This window comes from Varanus komodoensis, unplaced genomic scaffold (genome assembly GCF_004798865.1).
Source record: "Varanus komodoensis strain SLA01 unplaced genomic scaffold, ASM479886v1 scaffold28, whole genome shotgun sequence".
In the NCBI taxonomy this organism is placed as follows: Eukaryota; Metazoa; Chordata; class Lepidosauria; order Squamata; family Varanidae; genus Varanus; species Varanus komodoensis.
In genome coordinates this window covers 2068415-2086242 of record NW_025335727.1, presented here as the reverse complement: position 1 = coordinate 2086242, position 17828 = coordinate 2068415, and the positions used below count along the sequence as shown (strand labels likewise).

The 17828-nt window shown below is 44.8% G+C and overlaps 1 protein-coding gene across 1 annotated transcript in view; it reads right to left on the bottom strand.

Annotated features, from left to right (window-relative positions):
• Positions 1 to 15857, bottom strand: part of MCF2L2 (MCF.2 cell line derived transforming sequence-like 2) — a 37210-nt gene extending 21353 nt beyond the window's left edge. Inside the window, exons 1-3 of the mRNA XM_044434468.1 lie at positions 15672 to 15857; positions 11790 to 11880; positions 8745 to 8864 (exon numbers count right to left, since the gene is read on the bottom strand). Coding sequence (XP_044290403.1) covers positions 8745 to 8864; positions 11790 to 11880; positions 15672 to 15799 — 339 coding nt within the window. The 5' untranslated portion in view covers positions 15800 to 15857. The remainder of the gene's footprint in view (positions 1 to 8744; positions 8865 to 11789; positions 11881 to 15671) is intronic.
• Between the last annotated feature and the right edge of the window lie 1971 nt (positions 15858 to 17828).

Here is a 17828-nt window from a genome sequence, read left to right as displayed (position 1 = left end):
AGATTCAGGCTGGACACCAGGAAAAGCTTCCTCAGTGTCAGAGCAACACAACATTGGAACCAATTGCCAAGAGAGGAGATGGGCTCTCCCACGCTAGAGTCATTCAGGGTGAAACTGGACGGTCATTTGAGTGGCATGGTGTGACTTGGCATCCTGTACCAGCAGGGGATTGGACCAATGGCCTCCTTGGTCCCTTCTGGCCCTACTCGTCTATGAATTTATAAGATGCTTCAGCTGATGGATTTGCAGCATACGAAGGGATGCAAATTAAGTTATCATTTGCAGAGGGTTTCTCTCCCAACACAGTTATTTGTTCCACTACCACAAGATATCCCTGATATTCCTGACAAGTAATTTTCCTCTCCTTTTTCACTTTTCCTGCTCCACTGTTGCTCAAAGCATTGCTTGCAGGAGTAACTGCCCAGCTTGGCAAATGTTAAAATACTGGATTCAGTTCATTCATTCATTCATTTCATAGACACATAGAAACTTAGGAAAAAGTGAGTCAGAAAGGACCTCCTAGGCCATCTAGTCTGACCCCTGGCTCCAGCCAACTCCGCTCATGAAATCTGCTCATTTCATTTCTATACCACTCCATAGCCAAAGCTCTCTAGGCAGTTTACACCACTGTATAAACAAACAATACAATTAAATACGAATTACATAAATGCAACAATGTTAAAATGAATTTTAAAATAAACTTCTTAAGTTACACAAACAATCCCAGTTTTAGTAGCACACTGTGCCATTTTCCCTTACCGCCCAGCTAGTTAATTTTTCCTTTCATGGACAGCAAAGTGAAAGAACTAGAGTTGCTTCTTCCAAAATCCCAGAGAGATACAACAATTAAAACCCAAATAAACATCTATGAAAACCCAGGCTTCTGTAGAAAGCAATGGAGAACCATCAGGAGCTCATCTGCTCCCAATTCGGGGAAAGCATTTTATGCTAAAGTACTGCTAAGCTCTTAACTTTAACAAGTTAAAGTATGGTGCTTTAGCACAAATGAACCAAGCAGGTGAATGGAGATGAAAAAACAAAGATACATTGTATTGGCTTACACAATTTATTCAGAGGGAAGAAAATCTTTAGCAAGTTGCTGACATTTCTATCTCCCCTTTGCTCTATGCTGCTCAGAGTATCTCCTACCTGTGCAACCCTGTTTTATCAACACAACTCTGTGAGTTAGGTTAGACTGAAAAACAACAAGGCAAACTAGAGGTGGATGAAGTTTTGCCCCAGTGTGATTTGTTCTTACCTTAATGTTGATTGGATTCTGAATTTGGCTGAAGCAGAAATTAAGAGGATTCTTATTGCCCCTCCCACTAATCTTCTCCATGAAGGGAATGAGGTAAGCAAACCAAGCAGCTCTCTTCCCCCAGGTGGAAGCACCTTGAGAAGGGCAATTTTGCTCACCTGGACCACAAAAACAATTTATCCCCTATGTCAGCCTTCCTCCACTTGGAGATCTCCAGGTGTTTTGGACTCCAGCTGCCATCAACCTGGGGATCGTAGGAGTTGCAGCCAAACATTTCTGTGCAGCACTCGATCAGGACCACTGCTTTGATCAAATGGAGAGTCTCCAATTTCGGTAAAAAGCAAAAAAAAAAAAAAACCCTGCTAAGAGGAACTTCCTGTGTGTTCTGCATGCAGGGAGCAGAAGGCTGAATGGGATGCATGGATGGGTTTGGGGGATCCTGAGTCCCAGTGAGGCATAGAAATTAGAATTCTAGTCTTCACTCGGCAATTAAGCTCATTGAGTGACTTTGGGCCAGTCACACACTCTCAGCCTAATCTACTATGCAGGGTTGTGGTTGTGTGGACAAAACAGAGATGCAGAGAAACTTGTAAGCTGCCTTGGGTACTTGTAAGAGTCTTAGGATAGTAGAGTTGGAAGAGGCCAAAAAAGGCCATTGGGTCCAATCCCCTGCTAGTGCAGGACTCCATCTCTGTCAGAGGACTGCCCAGCTGCATCATGAATGCCTCCATAGTGCGGGAGCACCCACAACCTCCCTAGGTCATCAGTTCCTTTGTTGTGCTGCTCTGATGGTCAGGACGTTTTTCCAGATATCTAGCTGGAATCCGGCTTCCTGTAACTTAAGTCTGTTATTCCATGCACTGCACTCTGGGATGACTGAGAAGAGATCTTGTCCTTCCTCTCTGTGACAGCTTTTCAAGTACTTGTAGAGTGCTATCATATCTCAATTGAGTCTTCTCTTCTCCAGGCTAAACATGCCCAGTTCCTTCCATCTCTCCTCACAGGGCTTTGTTTCAAGACCCTGGATCATCCCCGTTGCCCTCCTCTGAACTCTTTCCAGCTTGCCTGCACCTTTCTTAAACTGCGGTGCCCAAAACTGGACACAGTACTCCAGATGAGACCTAGCCAGTGCTGAGTAAAGGGGAACTAGTACTTCATGTGATTTGGAAGTGATACTTCTATTAATGCAGCCTAAAATAGCATTTGACATTTTGCAAGTACCTCACTGCAAAGAAGAAGGAAGGCAGGATATAAATGTAATGCAATTGCGATAATATTCAAAATTTTAACAAGAGCTAATCAAATTGCAAGGAAAAAGTCTCCTTGCCATGGTTGGATTTGTGTTTGTTGCTTATCTCTCAGTCTCATGGTTCCTCATTTGTAAAACAGGAGTACTAAATGGCCACTTTTGATGTGGGCTAAACACTCTTAAGATAAGGCTGCTCTGTGACTAATTTAGAGGGCTACTCTGGATCTTCTGTTCTCTGATAACTTTCCATATCCATCAATCTCAATATCATTCCCACAGGCTACAGCAGATAATCAACTCTTCTCCTGGGGCCAGCATTTTGCATCTAGCTCTGGTTGACAGACATCAGAATTCTAATAAAGAGCAAAACAGACCCCACATGCCTGAAGTCTGCCCACCCCTAATTTGACATCGAATATGGTTCTTCAACAGACAGGCTTAAGTCTACTCAGTGAGATTCGCTGCAGAGGGGGGTCTGAACCCAGGCCTCCATAGTCCACATGCGGCACTCTACCCACTACACCACACTGCCTTTCTGGGTCCCCATGGTGATCCTCCAACAGAGAACAGGCTTTCATATTTCTTACTTCACATGGAGTGATATTAAACAATCTGAGTTGTTTTGACAGATGGAACTAACACTGAATAAGAGTATTTAAGAGAGGGCTGCAAAGGATTGACGGGTCCCAATCTGTAAACCTGCCACTGAAGCAGAAAAACAATTAAGACTGGGCAGATGGTTAAACAAAACGTAATCTGAAACCCAGCCACCTCCCACACAACATGTCCTGCTTTTCTGAGGCTGATACGATTTGTTTTTATATCCTAACCAACAATTATGGATGGTTTTGTCCCTTGCTTTGGGAAGAAAGAGAGGATTATGGTCCCTGCCATGAAGTTGCAAGACCTCCTCAGATCTTTCCCTTGTTCTTCCTGTCCTACCGGAGGCTATACATCATCATAGCTAAACACTCTTTAGATAAGGCTGCTCTAAGCAATGTACTGTCTTGGGCCCAACCCATTCTTTCTTGCATTCCAAGTTCCTCATCTCAGTTTTAACCAGGGAATTCTTAGCACCTTCAGACCATCTAAGCTCGGATGAGAAGAAGGACCTTTTCATATTTCTGTTTGGTCATGCAGTATACTAGGAAAATGTACTGGGTTCTTGTGCCTTCCACTTCGCAGTGCTACAGCTGATTGTGATGGGCTACCTGTAGGTTGCCTACAGCCTCCGACTGGCACTACTTGATGCCAGAAATCAGGGGGCATTTGGGGATGATTCAGTCCTGCGGGGCCCCACAGGCCCTCTGGCCAAGCTGCCCTGCCTGAAGCTGTTGGCCTTCCCAGTGGGTGAATTCTTTGCCACTGCCCAGTAAGGACATTCCATTGATGCGGTTCAACTACTTCCTCAGCCCAGTGCCCTCCCGGTGCATTGGGTTGCAACTCCCATCATGGCCCACTTGGCATCACCCACTGGTGCATGATAGGCACTGTAGTCAAACATCTGGAGGGCATCCAGTTGCGTAAGGCTGCATAGAACCCTTTCTTGTCACTGGGGATTGTGCAATGTTGGTCACATGACTGTGAGACCTGAATTTGTGGGTCAAAAACAGACAAACCAATAGAAATTAAATGCAGCCCAGCCTGAAGACATAATGACTGGCAGGCACTGGAAGGGGTGGGTTAAGGATAAGGGATGATAAGGAGGGATGTGAGGAAAGGACAGCATCATCTGGACCTTTCTTAAGGCAGAATAGAAAGGCCTTCATGGGAAGAAACCCTTTGCCTTTACGCAGAGGGTGGGGGAGGAAACATACGGCCCTCCAGATGCTGGTGAATTACATCTCCCATCATTCCCAGTCAGCACAGCTAACTATGAGGGATGATGGGAGCTGAAATCCACCAACATCCCTTCCCAGGGGACTTGCCAGAGCCTCTTATGAACAGTCTTTTGAAGGCTCGGATAACAGCAACCATGCTCAGCTGCACCCATCCTGTCCCCTGTGGTTTGTCTTTTCAAATGAAAAGCGGCCTCAGAGACTATGATGGAGGGTATGAGATGCAAACACGATGCGCCTTTTTCCAGTAACAGCTGCTTCTGGCAAGCAATTTTCAGTGGACAAACAGGAAGAAGGAAGAGCGTTGACTGCGGCCTCGCAGACTGCTTTTCATTTTAAAAAATATGCCAATAAACCATAACATACAATTGTGGGGGGAAATTTATTTTATTTATTTATTTTTTATTAATATCCTGCCTTTTTCCTACAAAGGGCTCAAGGCAGCTGACATTATTCTCCTTCTCCATCTTATCCCCACAACAACAACAACCCTGTGAGGTAGGTTGGGCTGAGAGTCTGTGACTGGCCCAAAGTCACCCAGTTGGCTCCATGGCTGAGCGGGGACTTGAACCCAGATCGTCTGAGTCCCAGTCCCATGCTCTTAACCACTACACCGCACTGGCTCTCAGTGGAAATATATGCATTTATTATCATTGCTGATTTATTGTTGTTGGTTTTAATTCACTTCTAAACCACCCAGAGTCTAAGGGAATGGAGTGGTATATAAAAATGAAAATGAATAAAAAATTTAAATGATGTTTATAAGCAAAGAGTTCTTAAATACCTCACACTGTGGGCATATTCAGATACCACACAGTCCCATCTGGAAATAAGCCACAGTGGGTTGGTTGTTGGCCCAACAACCCACAGGGTGTCGGGCAGATAAACGTTTTTGTTTCAGAAATTGCAATTTCCAGTTTAACAGTCAGTGATCTCTGCCAAAGTTTGACAGCCAGGGACAGCTGTCAAAGGACAAGCTATGGAAGACAAGCAAAGGCATCTGAGATTCTTGCTCATGAAAAATGGGTGGCAAGGTGTACATCTGCTTTGTAGAAAGCTCTTCACTGTTTTCTTTTTCTCAATGACTGTCCTCAGAGTCCTGCGCATTCTATTTTCCCCAAGACTCTGACTGCTTAGTAAAGTCCAACCAAGTTTAAGGTAGCTCCTTGCATTCTTTACTCCTGAGTGCTCATGATAAATATATTCTATCAGTTTTAATGTTTTTATTTGTAATTGTTGTTTTATATTGTATTTTAATCTGTATTTTATTCTATTTTGTATTTTGTTGCTGTAACCTGCCCAGGCAGCTATATGGCTAATAGGGCAGGTTAGAAATTTAATAAATAAATAATAATAAATAAATAAAACAGGCAAAAATCCAAGAAGTTAATTAATCCTGAAAGGGCACTGCTCCCAGTGTGACTCTCCCCATACCCTGCAATCAACATGGGAAGCTGTTCCCTGAGGGAGGTTTAGAGGAGAGCAACAAGGGAGAGGACCTTCTTGGTGGAGGTTGATTATGGAATGCACTCCCCAGCAAGGCCCACCTGACATCCACTGTGTTGGCTTTACTGTGCCAGATTTTTCAATATTCCCAGTCATTTGATGATTTACCATATGCTATTTAATGCATTGTCCCTGATGTTTTACTCGTTCTGCAGAATGGTTGTGTTTTAATTGATAATTGTTGTTGCTGTTTTAAATGCATATGCTTTCTTGTAAATTGCCTTGAGTCCTTTTCCTTTTTTAAAAGGGATCCTAGGAGTATATTGCATCCCCCGCTTCCTCCTAAGGCCTGCTTAAGTAGCTCTACCCTTCAAGAAGTCAATTGCTTGAGCATGTAGCAAAAAACTGGTGCTGCAGAGGGGTTTGGGACCTTCTGAAAGTAAGTGGGGCACAGCTCCTAAGGGCTTCCTGCTCCGACTTACCTTAAGTTGTGAAGAAACAAGAACGTTCCTGATTGTGCTGCTGCCACTAAAGCCACTAAGCAGAAACTGGAGCTCGTAACAGGACGGATAAAAGTATGAATGGTCAGTTATGGGCTGGTCTGTGATCACAATGCCTGTCGAAGGCAGCCCATTATAACTGACTGGATTTCACACAGAGGGGCTGGTGTTTGATACTGCCAAGTATTTCCTTCTTGTTGGTGCTGCAGAAGACTCCCGAGAGTCCCTTGGACTGCAAGGCAATCAAACCAGTCAGTCTTAGAGGAGATCAACCCTGACTGCTCTTTAGAGAGCCAGATACTGAAGATGAAACTCAAATACTTTGGCCACCTAATGAGAAGGAGGGACTCCCTGGAGAAGAGCCTGATGCTGGGAACAATTGAGGGCAAAAGATTATCTGGACCCATTTCAGTCCGGCTTCAGAGCCCGGTACGGTACTGAATCTGCCTTGGTCGCCCTCTATGATGACCTGCATCCCTGTTGGTTCTCCTGGACCTCTCAGCGGCTTTTGATACCATTGACCATGGTATCCTTCTGGATAGGCTAGCAGGACTGGGAGTTGGAGGCACTGCTTTGCAGTGGTTCCGCTCCTATCTCAATGGCCGGTTCCAGAAGGTGGTGCTGGGGGACTATGGCTCTGCACCATGGCAGTTATGCCATGGAGTTCTGCAGGGGTCCATTTTGTCCCTCTTGCTATTCAACATCTACATGAAACCGCTGGGAGAGGTCATTAGGAGATGTGGGCTGCAGAATCTTCAGTACGTTGATGATACCCAGCTCTACCTCTCATTTTCAACCAATGCAGGTGAGGCAGTGGCTGTACTGAACCGGTGCCTGGCCGAGGTAATGGGCTGGATGAGTGCCAATAAACTGAAACTCATTCCAGACAAGACAGAGGTCCTGTTGGTAGGTGGTTCGGGCTTCGGGGTGGGGGACCTGGACCTTGTCCTGAATGGGGTTGCACTCCCTCTTAGGGACAAGGTTCGCAGCTTGGGAGTGCTCCTCGACCCTGAGCTGTCATTAGAAGCTCAGGTGACGGCGGTGGCGAGGAGCGCTTTCCTTCAGCTTCATCTGATCCATCAGCTGCATCCCTACCTGGAGAACGATTGCCTGGCGACAGTGACACATGCACTGGTAACTTCCCGATTAGACTTCTGTAACGCACTCTACATGGGGCTACCCTTGAAGACAGTCCGGATACTTCAGTTGGTGCAGAATAGAGCTGCCAGGTTGCTGACAGGGACTGGGCATTGTTCTCCTATAACCCCAGTTCTCCGTCAGCTTCACTGGCTCCCCATTGAAGTCCAGGCCCAATTCAAGGTGTTGGTTATCACCTATAAAGCCCTAAACGGCTTGGGATCTGGTTATCTAAAGGAATGCTTGCGTCCATATATGCCCTCCTGCCCCTTAAGTTCGGCAGCAGAGGCCCTTCTCCGGGAACCCTCCGTGAAAGATATTAGGAGAGTGAGTACCCGGAGGAGGGCCTTCTCTGTGGTGGCGCCCCACCTATGGAATGTGCTCCCCAGAGAGGTCTGCCTGGCGCCGTCGTTATTTTTCGGCGCCAGGCCAAGACCTTTTTATTTAAAAGTTGTTTAAATTGTTAATTTATGAACTGTATTTATTGGATTTTTATGTATGTGCCGAGATGTTTCCATTTTTTTAAGTCTAATTATATAACTGTTTATTTATGTCTATTTATTAATGTTGTAAGCTGCCCCAAGGCTTTTTGCAAATGGGGCGTCATAGGTTTAGAAAGATAGATGGATGGATGGATGGATGGATGGATGGATGGATAGATAGATAGATAGATAGATAGATAGATAGATAGATAGAAGAAGGGACGGCAGAGGATGGGGTGGCTGGATGGAGTCACTGGGGCAGTTGGTTTGAGCTTGGGTGGACTCTGGGGGATGGTGGAGGACAGGAAGGCCGGGAGGAGTGATGCCCATGGGGTTGCGATGGGTCGGACATGACTTCACAACTAACAACAACATCAAAATGCCGTCTTGTAGAAAATTAACACAATAGGGGGCTGGCTACATTTAATCTTTTCCAATGATGGGCTAGGGTTTTGTTTTTACATGCAGGGGAATATTCAAAAATATGGCACACACACAAACACATATCCTGCATATAATTAAAGCGCAGGATTCCACTGCCATAGAATGCAACCCTATGCATGTTCAGACAGAAAAAATCCATGTTTTTCTACACTTGTAGGGCTTTTTTCTCTCTAAACTTGCATAGGATTTCATTTAATTCTGCAACTGAGTTCCATATGAATGAAAAACAATTGCATCTTATTTTTGCTTGATTAATGACTTAGCTCTGACAGGTGCAATTTCAAAGGGGATGAGAAGGAGAGGAGAGAAGTTCACTGGCACTTGAAAAAATGAAAATATGCACGCACGCACGCACACAGACACAGGTTCCAACAGTAAAAAAGTGCTTACCGGTACCTTCATTTTAAAGTCATCGCGATACAGTTTGATGCCAATGTCAGCGATTGCCCTTTGGATGAACCGGGATGGTCGCAGGACAAAAACCAACTGCAAGTTTCCCGGAAATGCTCCCTAGAAGAGATGACAACAGAGGACATAAGAAACAAACACCACTGAGGTTAAGGATAGGGCTGTGGTGCTCCTGAAGCCATGCTGCTATGAAGCATCTGTGAACACTCCAGATAGCCAGGAAAAAAATCCTGAAACTCAGGTAAACCAAGTCACTAGTCCACATGACTCCAGGAAGAAGAGAACTTTTATTTTAACTAGCAAATGGATCTGGCTTCACACAGGAAGGAATAGCCCTTAGTTTGATAAAGCCTTCAAACAAACTTTTATAGATGTCAAAGTTGGACAGTGTTTCTCCCCTGCCTATGGGAAGCCAAATCAACTGGTACAGTGTCTTATAGGTTCCCAAAGGAAGGGTTTATCTACTCCATTCCCTGGGTTGGGGGAGGGGGGAGCATAGTGGGAAAGAGGCAGCCATATAACTCTGTCCCTTGGGACTACAAATTCCCAACTTCAAAATGTTTTTTTAACAAATTGGTGCCCTGATTAGGGATGTCTGTTACCTAGTGAGTGAAGATGGTACTGCAGACTCCAAATACACCGGTATATTTAAATTAATTACTACAAAACCAAAATTAATTACTTGAAAACTAAACAAACTCAATGCAGACACCTCTAAGATCCCTGTAACACTAACCAAGTTTCAAGTGTTAAAGGCTCATGATCTTGGAGTCAAATCAGTAACAGACAGACATCCTCTCATTTTGATAGACTGATTCAGTAAAGTATTGTGACTTTATTAATTTCTTCAGATCTTCAGTTGAAGGAAGGCCCAGAAAGAGGCATGCCTAATGTTTCTTAGCAATGTGTCTTGCTCGTATTTTCTGAATATATGAAACTGCTTTACATAGGAATATTGGAAACCAACTGGTACCAAGTCATCCTAGTCCTGGAACTGACACAGAAGTGAGCAAAAGACTGGTAAAAAATGACTTCTCAGCTTTGATATATTGGAAGGTACAAATCACCAAGCCCAAATACCATCCATCCTAGTGTTCTTAAATATATAAATTTACATAAGATATTTAAAATTTGCTGATCTACTAACAAAAATATGTAATATGTCCCTAAGATCAGCCTCTGTATCTAATGACTGTAGAATAGTCAATATACTGATTTTTAAAAGGATCCAATTATAGGCTGGTTAGGTTGCAGGAACATTGGCGGAAAGCATGATTAAACTTAAAATTCTAAGTATATAGATGGAAAAGCCCTGCTGAAAAATCAACATGGCCTTCAGAAGTTAAGTCCTATTTCTCTAGTCTCTGGAAATCCTCTGAGAACATCAATAAACATGTGGATGGGGTGATCTAATAGACTTTGTTTACTTGGACTTCCAAAAGGCTTTTGACAAGGTTACCCACCAAAAACTGAGACACAGAATAAGAGGACGAGGCCCTTGTATGGATCAGTAACTGGTTAAAGGCCAGAAAGCACAGAGTAGGAATAAAGGGCCAAACAGTGGGTACCACAGGGATGCTGCTGCAGGAGTTGTAGGACTTTTTGCTGTCAAAACATGCACAGGATTGCACCCTAAGAAAGTAAAGGGTTGTCTAATCTCTTAAGCAGCTGCTTAGCAAAGTCCAAGTCCTGATATGCAGGATTAGGACCCTGTTAACCAGAGGTGCCAAGCATTGGAAAGAGGCCCTTCTGCACCCAAAGCAAGGATGCAGGACGGAAGATACGTGATGTGTCTTCCAATGCTTTTCATTTTTTATTTTCATGCTACTCTGACAGGTTCCGGATTGGATTAGAGCCGTGGCATGGGACGGAAGGGAGTGCCCCTTCTCCACAGCCACTTCCACAGTAAAAACAGCCAGGTTGGGCTATGAAGGAGCGCTTGCATCCATATATGCCCAGCCGCCCCTTGAGATCGGCGGGGGAGACCCTTCTCCGGGAACCCTCCGTGAAAGAAATCAGGAGGGTGGGGACTCGGAGGAGGGCTTTCTCTGCGGTGGCGCCAAAGTTATGGAACGCGCTCCCCAGAGAGGTCCGCCTGGCGCTGTCGTTATTTGTTTTTCGGCGCCAGGCGAAGACCTTTTTATTCAAGCGGCATTTTAACTGTTAATATTATTGGATTTTATCTGGCCAGGGCGGCTTATTTTATACTGTATTTTTAATTTAATGTTTATATTTTTGATTTATATTATAATTATTTTAACTTATTGTTGTAAGCCGCCCCGAGGCTTCGGTGAATGGGGCGGCATAAAAATGTTTTAATAAATAAATAAATAAATAAATAAATAATTTTTCCTCCCTAAAATTAAATGTACCTGATCTCTCTGGGTGGAAAAGCAGCAGTGGGTCTGTGGGGGATAACTGGGAACTCTGTTTCCAGGGAAGGAGGTAAGTGCCCCACCAGCTGCGGCCCCTGTGGCTTCTTTAAAAAAAAATTCTGGAGAGATGGCTCCCTGTGCCTCCTGTCTCATCTCTAGTTTGGACCTCGGTGAGTTTTACCAGCCTGTTAAGATCTGTCAGTGTTACCATTCCTATTTTGCCTTTCCAGGGAGAAACGAGGCGGAAATACAGAAGCTTGCTTGAGCTGGGGAATGGGGAGGGGGCAGCTGTCCTTAGCTGACCCTGTTAGTCAGTACACCACCCAGCTCTTCATAAGATTGGAACTGTAAAGCCGTCTGCACAGTGCCCCTGCGAAAATAAGCATGCCCTTTTCTGTGCTTCGCCGGAGCAGTTTCATTCGCATTCAGGGGGAAACAAGGCAGGTATCTATCCATATTTCTTTGCCTTGGAAACATTTGCTTCTCGGCATGCAACGGCTGTAGTCATCCGTAGGGCAGGGAAGGAAACGCAACCGCAAGAGGAACCAAAAGAGCACCAGCCTCGGTAAAATTCCACAATACATCGTATCCAAATGGCAATTTTCAGAAGACAAAGGGCAGCGCGATAATTAAATACGGTGCAGGGACTTACGGCTATACGGGTGAGGGAAGCCTTGACCGCACTCCATTTGTCCCGCCGTCTGTCTATGATGATGATGAATCCGATGCTGGCAGCCTCCAGACTGCAAAATGTCCAAAGCAGGTATGTGGGGTTACACAGGAGCAGCCCCGTTACAAGCAGCAGTGCTGCACCAAAAACATCACAGCTCTCATGGCGCGCTCCAGACTCGTTATTAACAAGCAGGAGAGAGGCAAGAGCATCAACTAAACCTCCAACTACATGAACAGGGAGAGGCAAAACAATATTTTCTTGCGCTGTGTTTCTTCCTCCCCCCCACCCCCCGCCCCACACTGCCGTCCCAGGATCAGGTATAGCATCTTCCACAAAACATGAATATTTTATCTACAAGATTGCATCAGCAGCTTTGCTGCAGATTCTCCAAACTATGGCAATGTGAACAGATTGGCATCCTCTCTGTGCTTCCTGCTGGTAAACAGAGATTTCACGGACTCATTAAAAGAACTGGGCCTCTCTGCACAATCTCATTCCTCCAGACGGTGCCTCCCTTCTCAGTCCACCCAACACACCTGTCACAGCTCTGGTTATCACATTTGAATATGATATGCATATATAAAGCAACTGCGGAACTGAACAGATCCGATGCCAGTTCCTGGACCTGATCAGCCATGTGGATGGCATTCTGTGGGCAGGCAGTGGTACAGCACGAAATCACTGTTTGTTTCCAGCATACATAAATAAGAGTGCGTGGAAGTTGAACTTCCCACGGATTCCCATTCTCAGCGCTTCTAAGAAAGGGTTCCTACAGGAGGCAGCTTCCTGGTGATGCATGGAAGTACCTCCCTTGAACTAAAGATGGGATTGCAGGAAACATCCGATAAAGACATTTTCACATTCTGATTCTGAACTACCTGGAGGCAGCCAGCAGTCCATGAGAGCAATTGCCTAAGACCGCCATCCTTCTCTCTCCCAACAACTACATGCTACATTAATTGCACAGCATGTGGCTAATCCCCTTTTAAAGCTTCCCAGAAGCATCCAAGGTTCTGATTTAACCCACTGGGCATGGCTTGGACCAGGCAGAGGGTTCCCCATTGACCCAGTGCAGGAGGGAATCCGATTTTTTCTTGTCTTGATCCTCAGTGCTGGGAAGTGAGTGACCAGGTATGGATGGGAAATGGCTGAGTGGGAAGGTTTAATCCCTGCACCCAGGAGTGGTGGCTCCAGAGTAGGACTACATGCTCACCGTAAAGTGAAAAGTTAGGATTGGTGATATGCTATGTATGTAATATAGCATGCAAATCAGGTCTGATCACCCACAGGAAGAACCATCTTCCTTCCATTTCAAGGCGGATTGTAGGAATCCCATCTTTACGCTGTACGGCAATGAAGCCAAGCTCCCCGGGAGGTTGTGAGCTCTTCCATAACTAGAGGCATTCAAGATGCAACTGGACAGCCACTGGAGAGGGAGGGTTTAACTTGGTGTCCTGCAGTGAGCAGCGGATTGGACACCGTGGCCCACTGGCTCTACTATTCTATGATAATGTCCCCTGCCTCTCACCCCTGCAGCTGCCCACCCTATCACTGGAACTCTTGTAAGAAAACCAGGAACTCAGAGTTGCACTTAAGAGGCTAAACGAGAGAGATTCATATCGTTTGGTGTTCAAGGTAGATGATGCTTGGAATTTCAGGAGGGAATGGGTAATCCAGGAGCCCCCAGCTCTTACTTTAGTTACTTGAGATCTTACTAAAAAGTATAGTTTTAGGCAGAAAGCAAAGGTAAGCAAATAATACAGTTTCAATTGAACATTCTAAAATAGAAGCTTTCAGCAGGGAATAATGTCACGTGGTCCATTTATTTAGGAACACGTACATCCCATTTCCTTTTTTGAAAAATCCAGAAGTGATTCACAACACATCACAGAACAATCCATACTTAAAAGCATCACAACATTTATATGCATGTTCAGACAGAAAAAATACCTATATTGCTGGCTGCCAACATGATGGGAGCTGTAGGCCTTTATTCCATCTCAGCATGCATAGGACTGCCCCTTATTTATTATATTTATAGCCTGCATTTTTTTTTCTTTTCAAGGAATTCAAGACAACTTAGTCAATCCTCCTCCGCCTTTCAATCTTATCCTCACAATAACAACCCTGTGAGGTAGGCTGGGCTATGGGTCTGGCTGACCCAGTTAGCTCCATCCCTTAGGAAAGTGAATGACTAGGAAAACCATGGGAAGCAACTTAATTTTCAGCCATCATTGACAGCATATGGTTGTCAGTGCCTGACGTATCACAGAGAGGAAGTTGTTGTGGGGTGAGGGTCCCTCTGTAGAGAAGGCCAGCTGCCTTCTTGCTACCAGATGGAATCCTTCAGATTGAGGCAAAGGCAGCTTCTCCACCCACTAAGACTGTAGTGAGCGTATATGGGAGAAGACTATCTCTTGCAGAAATGCTGATCCCCAACCCTCATATAGAAACCCTGAATATCTTGGAACTTATTTACTTTTAGGAGCACTAGATTTGAGAATCAGGGATTAAAGTAAAGAAACAATTTTCCTCTCATAATCATGCAAACACACACCCTAGCAGCTTTTTCCATCAAAGGGTTCAAAACCAAGTTGAATGTGTTTTGAATCTTGTGGCATGAGAAGCTACTGTGGGAGCTACTGCAAGCAGGAAATACATGCCAAATATAACTGCAACCAATCACATGCAAGGTTTAAACAAGCCATGCCATAACCCATGGTGACAGCTATTTCTGATCCCTTATCTTTGGGTCTCTCATTGTCAGCAACACAAGCCTGGTTTCAGTGAGAAACATTTTGGCACAGAGGAAGCAAAGGACACAAGGTAAGTCTCAATCATCTGCCAAGCACGCTGGAAGAGCAGGGAATGTTAGCTCAAAAAGGGACCAGCAAGCACATTAAAACCTCTCAAACAGAATACTGTTCATTACAGATATTCTTAACAGAACACCACATAAAGCTGCATTACGTGCTTCTGCCGTGTCAGAAATCCAGCAGCTAACACATATGTCACTACAACAGTCACTAGCAACACAAATCCACAATTATTCATTCCTCATGACGCAGAGGGATATTTGTGTAAAGTCTGCCACTGCAACTGATAAACATACTCTAAACATGTCTTATCATGCTGATGCTATCACAACTCAGGGTGAAAATATTCTACATTTTTCAGGGGAGATCTTGAGAAAAGTACGCTGGTTTTGGTCATAGCTTTCTGTTCCACACACTGTAGAGGTCCTTTGATAGATCAGAATAGATCGCATATCACACCATAGTCTCAAAGAAGGCAAAGGAGCAGCAACTTAAATAACCCCCAAGGCATCCCCTTAAATATAGATGTAAATATTACAGATGTGACTCCCACATTAGTCAGCAACAAATTCAGCCCAGAAAGGTTTGGTAGTAAGTGATGTGAATATACAAATATGTAGACAAGACCCGTAAGTACTTATTTCTGAAATACAATTCATGTGTGCTTGTTTTTCTCACTAGTCTAAACAAGTACAAACTTAGACTGAGATTCACAAACAAATTTCATTTTCAGTTTGAATTTTGTTCAGATATACCAATTTGCCTTCACAAAAGGATGAACAGAATCTATCCATAATAGATTTTTTTAAAAACACCCCATTTTGGACCCAGCTCCCAAAAGAAACATAATTCCCAACAAGTTATAAGCCCTATCAAGTGAGGTGTCTGACAAGGACCAGGATCTCTGCAGATTACAGTTTCCTGCACGCACCATTGGGCATGTGAAAGAGGAGACTGAATGCGAAACGGGCCATCGGCAGGCATCCTGAAAGAATTAGTGATTCCCAAAAGTGCTGGAAAAGATTGTAACAGATTTGCGACTTACCTGGGAATGCTAGTTAAATACGTCACGACATTCAGAAAATCTTCGTTAGGGATTTCACTGAAACCTGCATATTCAGGAAAAGTGATGATCGGGGCTCCATCTTTGCCTCTTCCTCCTGCAAAAAGCATTTGGCTCTAAGCAGACAAAAGCCAAGCCATGGACCACCGCAGACAGATGTTCCTTACCAAAGTTATTTCCTCGGGTTGCTATTATGCTCTTAGAAATCTGTAATATAGAACTTTGGTAGAAAAGCCACATAGGATTCTGGGGAATTGTCCGCATATTACTTAGTGCAGGGCTAGGCCTGCCCTTAAGCTCCATTTCAGCCAGGATGCTTCATAGCATGGGTGCAGAACCCCAGGCTTGGAGTCCTAGTCTGGCCCTCCAGGTCTCCCTAGAAGACCCTGGTCTCTTACCCTCAGCTGCAGATCACGGGGTGGTTTCCTAGCCTGTGTGCTGTTTTCCTCCCATTCTGCAAAATTGATACGTGTCTCCTAAGACTTAAAGCTTTTCCACATGAAGAATGTATTGTGAACTCAAATTTCTTCATCGAAGTTGTTTAGACAAAACTGCAGGCTCTTTACACAAGATTGTAAACCTCCAGTATTGTTTCTGTTATTTTCATAACATGGTCCCATCCCCCATTCCCCCGCCTTCTTTTTTTAAGAAGGGAGAAACTGCAGTGTTATATTAGCAGTGGGGAAATGCTGTTGTATGTGTATTTGAGCTGTTGCACTAAAGCACAGCTCCACCTAGAGGTTATGCAGTGGAAAAGCAGAAAAGGAAGAGTTGTTTGTGCAGAGCAGGGGAGGCCAAACTGAGGCTCGGGAGCCGCATGTGGCTCTTTGAGTTTATTTTGGGGCCTGCTGCTTGCTGCCTGCTGTTGCCACCTGCAGGCACCCGCTTGCAACTCTCAAACATCTGACATTCACCACAGGTGGCTCTTCCATTGAGCAAGTCTGGCCACCCCGGCATAGGGCTTGGCTCTCAGTTCATGCTGTGACAAAACTGAAAGTCACTGTGCTTATTAGCAGCCTTGTGTAGTAGAAAAGCCCATAGTTACTAGCAATAAGAGCTTTAAACTATTATTATTATTACATTGCATTTAAATTCCACCTTTTTTCCTCTTGCAAGGAACCCAAGGTAGCTTACATAGTTCCATTTTATCCACACAACAACCCTGTGAGGTAGGTTAGGCTGAGACTGGCACAAGTCCACCCCACAGGCTTTAGGGCTGAGTGCGGAGTAGAACCTAAGCCTCCCACATACTCAGTCTGGCACCTCAACCACTGCTCTACTACACTGGCTCTCACTAAAATATCCTTTTTTTTTAGCCCCACCTGTTTTGCCTTTAGTGCTTCCCACCACTGGAAGGAAACCCTCTTGCACACGGGAATGCCCTCAAAATGGAATCTGCCCCTTGGACAGAGAGCATTTCAACACTACCTGGATACAGAGATACAACCCTGGCAGAAGCAGGCCTGGTTGTCAGTGGCCAGGTCAGCCTGGCAAGCAATTTGGGGCCCAGGGGATAAGATATTTGGCATAAAAACAGCATAGGTTGCTGTCTTCTGCTTGCGTCACGTATGACTACCTGCCCGACCTGCCTGAAACAAACTACAGGCCACTGAGGTTTCTCCTTTGCTGGATTAAACCAGACAATTCAGAAAATGTGATATCACGTAATTCATGCCTCCGACTGCCAAGCTGCAATGGAAATTCCCTCAATCCCTTTAAACTGCCTGTTGGATTGAAGAAGCAGCAGTGGTGGCTTTTCCAACCTCTCTTTCCCCCCTGCTCCTTCCATCTGTCACCTTCTTTGCACAGAAAACAGCACCCCAGCATCCGGCTTCCTCCAGTGAATGTGGGAGGGAGATGGTTGAAAGGACGAGAGAAAAAAATGAGCACATTGTTCAACCTTCAAAGCCCTAAGGACACGATCCTATACCTGTTTAGACAGAAAAAAGCCACACTCCCAGCACACTGAAAAGCTCAGGACCTGAATAGCTAAAGGACTACGTGCATCACTGTGAGCATGCTCATGTTTTCAGACCTGCAGGGGAGGTTGTCTTGAGGGCAACTTTACCTACACTGGCATAAAGAAAAGCACTTTTTCTTGTATCTCTCCTAATTGATGGAATGACTTCTTCTCTCTTG